At 30.9% G+C, this 6,795-nt stretch overlaps 1 protein-coding gene across 1 annotated transcript; it reads right to left on the reverse strand.

The window, feature by feature from the left end:
- Positions 1-775: 775 nt before the first annotated feature.
- Positions 776-5,442, reverse strand: LOC126704221 (transcription factor MYB16-like). Its single transcript, XM_050403239.1, has 4 exons — positions 5,268-5,442; positions 4,965-5,094; positions 1,667-2,369; positions 776-868 (listed from the first exon to the last, which is right to left on the reverse strand). Exons 1-4 carry the CDS (start codon positions 5,398-5,400, stop codon positions 776-778), a joined length of 1,059 nt encoding a protein of 352 aa, XP_050259196.1. The 5' UTR covers positions 5,401-5,442.
- Positions 5,443-6,795: the final 1,353 nt, after the last annotated feature.

A 6,795-nucleotide genomic window follows, 5' to 3' on the forward strand; every position in this document is an offset into this window, starting at 1 on the left:
ATAGTAGCCTCAATTGGTGGCTATTAAATAAATCTCCATCATTAGAAATACTTCCTTTTCAGGGTCTTTTTTTTGGGGGGGGGGGGGGGGGGGGGGGGGGTTAGTGAGGGTGGTAGGGGGTTCATTTTGAAAACATATATGGTCCAACAACTAAACTTCTTAAGCAGAGTGATTCATCAAAATTCAACAGCCAAAACAAAAAGAAAGGAAAAAAAGAAGAAGCAAAACTCCAGAGGTAAAGAGGCAAATAGCCATTCCACATCCACAAGAAGCATAAGAAGAATAGTCATTATAGTTTTAAAACTACTAATCATAAACAAATATCCACACCAAAACTTTAGCTCTGATAATTGATTTTGTTTTGGAATCATTAACATAAATCTCCTCAAAATCAAGCAAGAACGTTTGCATTGCACGTGTATGGTTTTAAAATAAATCATGTGAGACTTGTTAAAATAATACAAGTGAATACTTTTTTCATTTGTCATTCACTTGTATTATTTTAGCAAGTCTCACATGACTCATTTTAAAACCATACACATGGCTAGTTATATCAAAATCTATGTAGCGGGTGGAAATAATTTTCCTGGAAAGTCACTCTACACTATTTGCTGCCAATGTTTTTGAATAATGTTTGGAAAAATGAGAAATGAAGTCCTTTGTAGGGAAGGAGGGATAGCAAGTGAGGTCTAATGGGCCAATACAAGTTTAATTGTGACCCAGCAGTCGGGGTTATATAGATCGAGTCCTAAAGGATTGGGCTAAGCAGATCCCATTATCTACACCTAGATAGCAGCCAAGACACATCCCATTCGATTGCTTGGAGCTGGCCAGGGTTGAGATTCGAACGAAAGTCTGCATTGATGCTCTGCAAGAGGGGATCACAAACCAGCTTTGGAATATCACGACACTGTTGGGCGATTTATAGGTCTAGTCCATATGTGTACTTTTTTTTTTCTTTTTTTGGCTGAATATCCATATATATACTCTTGATAACTGTGTATTTAGCTGGCTTAGAAGATGAGGAAATACACTCTCCTTTGAACAAAAAGTAAAAGAAAGATACATTCAGTCATTCATGACAAGGGAGAGGATACATTATCCCTTTGAACAAAAAGTAAAAGAAGCGATATTCATAACTATTTAGGGTGAATTATTTAATCATTTAATCACTTATTTAATCAAATTTTTTAATCACTTATTTTGATACTATGATATATTATCACTTAATCTAAATATTTATTAATAAATGAGCTAGTAATGCTAATCACAAACTTTTTCACAACAGTTTTACAAATTGTTAAAATGAAAATTTTTAATTGGTTCTCATCTAGATTTACTACTTATATTACTCTTTTACTTACTAATAATTATTCACCGCATCATCAATTTGTAAAAAAATTTATTACTCTTACTCTAAAAAAGACATAAGATAGGTTAACAACATTTCTAATTTAAACGGAGAAACAGAAATTCAGGGGTGGGGTTTAAAGCCTATAGCCTTGCATGGCTAAGGCAATTACTGACTACAGTACACTAGTCTAGTCCTAAACACTAGGTTCTCTTGCACATACAAATTAAAACACCGGTACTTGACAGTCCATATATATAATTAAATTATAAAATTAAGAATATTATTCCAATAATTCTTGGTCATTTCATGTACCTCACCATTGCCGGTACTAGTAGTACTTGTAATTGTGCTGAAGGTAGATAAACTATGCATATCAAGATTATTGAAAAGTAGATTATTTGCTATCCCCTCAATGAAATCCCCATCTTCATTATCAGAAGCCTGAATGGTAATAGGCACTTCTCCAACATCAAGAGCCATGTTGTGTTGCTGCGTGGTGTATACTTCATTCATATGATCAGCACCTAAAACTCCATTAAAATCTGATGATGATACCACAGTTGACACTGCTGCTTGTGCACTCTTTGAGAAGCTCAATGTGGATGTCGGAGACTCAAGATCACCACCATTGTCACCCAAACCAAGACCAAAAGAACCATTGTGAAGACTACCTTGTATGGAATTTAACATTAGGCTCTGCCATGTTTTTACTACGTCAAGGCAAAGTGGTGGTGCAAGTGCGTTAGTCGTATCACCTGGCTCATGTTGGCGTAGCTTTGACTCTTTAGCCAGTCTAGCTTCGGCCTGAAGACGAGCACTCTCCCACTGAGCCATGTGGCTAAGATTTAATGCGTTCTTAGGGTCACCATTTGCCGAGCCAAGGATGGTGCTTGTTGGCTTGTGAGTCACTGGGTCAATACCCATCATGGCTAACCTTTTCTTTAGATGTGTGTTCCAGTAATTCTTGACCTCGTTGTCTGTTCTCTTTGGCAAGTGCGCAGTTATGGCAGACCACCTGGAGAAAAATATTAGGAGTATACGTGAAACGCATGCATGTACTATGTATTTATCTTCTTAGGGACTTTTCTTTTTCTTTTTAGAGAGAACAAAAAAAAAAAAAAAGAAAAAAAAAAGGAGGGGATGGGTAGCAAGATAGGTATCAACGTGCTTATTAGTGGGAATCAAGAGGACTAGAATCGAAGACCAAAGTCTTGTTGGCCAAGGTCTAGGCATTAGACCACCCTGCTGTGTTGGTATCTTATTAGAGACATATTATTTCGATATGGGTTGTCAGTGCTTATTTGTTGAAAATATTAAAAAAAAAAAAAAAGAGAATTTTTATTATGTGGTGTCCAAAAAAAAAAAAAAAAAAAAACGAAATTTTGCCATTACAAACAACACTTTTCAATTTATTTTGGAGTAAAATATTTTTAACTTGAAAATGTAGTCCATCGAAAGCGTTTTCAAACATTTTTAAGAAAAAATTGTCTTCAAAATGTTTTGAAAACAATTTTTTTAGTATTTGATTTGTATGAAAATTCACACAATTTCTCTTTTATATATATATATATATATATATATTATGAGATAAAAAAATTATTTACCGTTTTAATATATTAATACAGAACAACAAAATCAACCTAAAAATTAATCTCCTATAAAAAATAAAAAACCCTAAAATTAAGCACAATCAAAACAAAACTATTGAAAATTACACTAATAAGAACAATAAAAAAAAAGTGTATAGAAACCACACAAAAAAAAAAAAAAAAACTATTAATTTCTAAACTTACACATTCACATGCGCATAATTACAAACATTTGAAACCTCCAAAATAAAACTTGAAATTAACTTTTGTGTGACTTTCGAGTCATACCGTGATCATCTAGAAGGTTTCAGGGAGCATTTGCAACCTTTTGATGGTTTCTAGGGGTAGTTTAGTTATTTTAGTAGTTTATAGGAAATTTTAATTATATTAGATGTTTTGAAAGTATATAGGTCATTTTAGAGCTTTTAGGCTTATTTTAATCATTTTATAGTATATATATTTCAGTTACTTAGAAGTTTTGAGAAGTTTTTATTTTTTATTTTTATTTCTCGAATTCAAAATGAGTAAAAGAGGAAAGCTCATGGTAGGTCCAGTACTAGAAAACCATTAGTCATTTATAGTCATTTCCTAGGTTTTAAGGGGCATTTTGAATATTTTTGGGAGATTCTTGTCATTTTTGTAGGTTTCTGTTCCCTTGAGGATGAAAATGTTTTAGGCCTTCAAGTGTAAAACATTTTCAATCTCAAATATAGGGTTATTTGGGATACGCTTATTTTGTTAAAATTGAAAACTTTTTACTGAAAATATTGTAGATAAAGGTAAAAGTTAGTTGAAATAGTACAGTGAGACTCATGAATAGTACAAAAAAGTACAGTGAAACCTATGAATAGTACAAAAAATAAGTTAAATAGTAAAATAAATTGATAAAAATAATCTTGCCAAACATACACATTAGTGCAAATAAATAAATAAAAGACAAAGAAAAAGTCTCACTCTTTGGTCGTACGGGTTTTAGACAAATAAATTATTTATATATTTAAAAGTTTAGATACAAAATTTTATATTCCCCCTCCCCCCCCAAAAAAAGGAAATTAGTCACTTCAGTAAACTAATCCAAAGAATTTAAAATATTAAATAATCGCTTGACTTATATGTTCAGTAGTAAAATTTGATTGTTTGATGTTTAATTATTGGGACCCAAAGTTATAAGTTTGAAATTTAAATGATGCCATGCTACATTTCCACCTTAGTACTTGTTTTTTTTTTTTTTTTTTGTCTGTGTATTTGCTAGTCTTAATTTTCAACATAATAACACTAATTATTATTTTTAATAAGAATATTATAATGATAATAAATATGACTTTCAACTTTTGTGGTTAATACTATTATCTTTATAAAATAGTTGTATTTCTATTTACTTTTTCAGTTTTTATTGCAATTATGAACCAAGCATTTCCTGCCATGAATGTTATCAAAGTTAGGCTTCGCAACAAAATAAAATATGTGCTAGTTCTAATTTTTATACATTAATTTAGTTTTGAATTTTACTATATTTCTTATTTTTTATGGTTATAATTTTTTTGTCTTTTATTTTAAAAGTTAAACCTTAATTTGACTTGAAAAAAGTCAATAAAATCAGGCTACAATGATTTCTTAAGAAAAAGTGCCTAGGATATATAAATACACCTTGTCTCTGTCAGTTCACATCATATATTTACAATTATTCATTAAAAAAAGAACACAAAATACTAAAAAACAAGGTTAAAAAAAAGAAAAAAAAAAGAAAAGAAAAAAAGACATGTTACGTAAGTAACTTTGAAATGATAATGGCCTTCCATCCAAAGCAATAAATTCTAAGTTTTATATGAGAATTATTTTCTAAAAAAATTAGAGGTAAGTCTACAAACCATCACCTCTCCTAAACCCCCCACAAAAATAAAAGTTCTTTTTTTCATTGAGTGTAATTCAAAAAAAAAAAAAAAAAAAAAACGTAGCAAAGATATTAACATTTCGTATATTCAAAGAAGAAGAAGAAGAAGAAAGGATTAACGTTTCTTTACTTGTTGCCTAGAAGAGCATGAAGTTGAATGATGGTTTTGTCTTCCTGTAAACTGAATCTTCCCCTCTTAATACCAGGTTTAAGGTAATTGTTCCATCTCAGTCTGCAGCTCTTCCCACATCTTTGAAGACCTATAGGACAAGGAAAAAAAAAAAACCATTAATCACATGCACAATAGTTCATACATCTAAAACGATTGTAGAAAATTCCAAATACTAGCTTTGACATTTCAGAGAAGGAACAAAAATAATAATAATGTAAAGGAGTTTAGCTATAAATGGTAAAAAATATAAATATAAATAACCAGCTTTTTTTGGTAAAGAACGCCAGCATCTATGGCCATGTTGTTGAATGTAGGTTAAGAGTTTCTGGTCTTCTTCAGGAGTCCACAGGCCTTTCTTCAAGCCATCTGCATCACAGTATGGAGTTCTTCCCATTCTGATATTAATGTAGCCAAACAGTGGCAACTGGCAAGAAAAGAAAACGGTACCGCTGAGAGACTTGGATGGGGGGAGATGTTATAAAGTAATGCTGGTAATGAATACTTGTAAGGAGTAAGGACCTAGGAAAGTCCTCAGTGGTCACAATCAGTCAGTACTCAGTACCATATATATAGAAAAATAATAAAGAAAGCTGCCCGACACAAATTCTCACAATATTTTCACAAATTTTTTTTAAGATAAATTATGTGGACGTTTGGATTCAACTGAATTCTGCGTTCACGTTTTCCAGTTTTATGTTTTTCAATTTTTTTTTCCCCTGCACGTGAACAGTAACCTCACATAGGTTCACTGTACAGAGGATAAAAATCACTGTTTTGTCACTGTTTATCACTGTAACAGCACTGTTCACACACTAAAAAATATTAAAAATGAGTCCCACGGTATTATTCACACATTTAAAAATTATTTTACTACAGTGTTTTCAGTTTTCAGTTTCAGCAACAATAAGTTCAATCCAAACGGACCCATAATAATTTATTTATATATGGTTCGCTAAAATTTAAGTTATTTATCTGTGATTTGAAATTTAACACTTTATCTACTTGAGGTTGGTTCAGTTAGAATTCCTTAACCCACTTTTATTAAAAACATAACTAAATATATAATTTTGCTTAACTTTTATATCTTTTTTTTTCAAAAATACAAAAATATAAAAATATAAGATTAAATAAGATAAAAAAATAATTCAACAAAATACTTGTATCATGAAATTTCAAAATCATAAATAAACTATTTAAATTTGGGTCAAATCTCAAATAAGTAATGCTTTAAATTTTAAACCAATTTAAATTTTAACTACACCACGAACAAATAAGTTGTATTAAAGCACGAAGATCCCTTTTTTTGGGGGGAGGAGCCTGACACGACCAACGGGTAATTGCTAACACGGAGGGGCCCAAAAAGTACGGAATAGGCTTTAAGGTTTTTATTTTTTGTTTTTTAGGGTCCGAAGCCTCTGCTTTCGGCTGAGAAATTAAGGGCTGTTGGAGAGCTTAGTTTGAACATATTTTTAAGTATTTTAAATAAGAGAGATATTATGTTTATAATGTTTTTATAATAAATTATAGGTGGTTAGTTATTATTAGTTTAAATATGAAATTAATACTAAGATTGTTTTTTTGCCTTAAAAATAACAACCAGTAACAACCTGTCATTTAAGATTTGTTGTAAAAATATTATAGATATATCATTTCTCTTTAAACAATATTACACACTTTTTTACACATTTTTTCATCCACACGTATATCAAAAACACCCAAAAAAACATTACTCAAGTTTCCCTACTAAACACTCCTTAAGGATTGAGAATTGAGATAAGGGAGATTGGAC

The sequence above is a fragment of the Quercus robur genome, chromosome 10 (genome assembly GCF_932294415.1).
Source record: "Quercus robur chromosome 10, dhQueRobu3.1, whole genome shotgun sequence".
Lineage (NCBI taxonomy): Eukaryota > Viridiplantae > Streptophyta > Magnoliopsida > Fagales > Fagaceae > Quercus > Quercus robur.

Bases quoted from the DNA above. Each gene is read 5' to 3' on its own strand.
- LOC126704221 (XM_050403239.1), bottom strand. From the start codon at position 5,400: ATGGGAAGAACTCCATACTGTGATGCAGATGGCTTGAAGAAAGGCCTG. The intron at 5,095-5,267 runs GTTATTTATATT...CTTGTCCTATAG, and splicing joins TTCTTTACCAAAAAAAGCTG to GTCTTCAAAGATGTGGGAAG. The intron at 2,370-4,964 runs GTAAAGAAACGT...ATTTTTCTCCAG, and splicing joins CATGCTCTTCTAGGCAACAA to GTGGTCTGCCATAACTGCGC.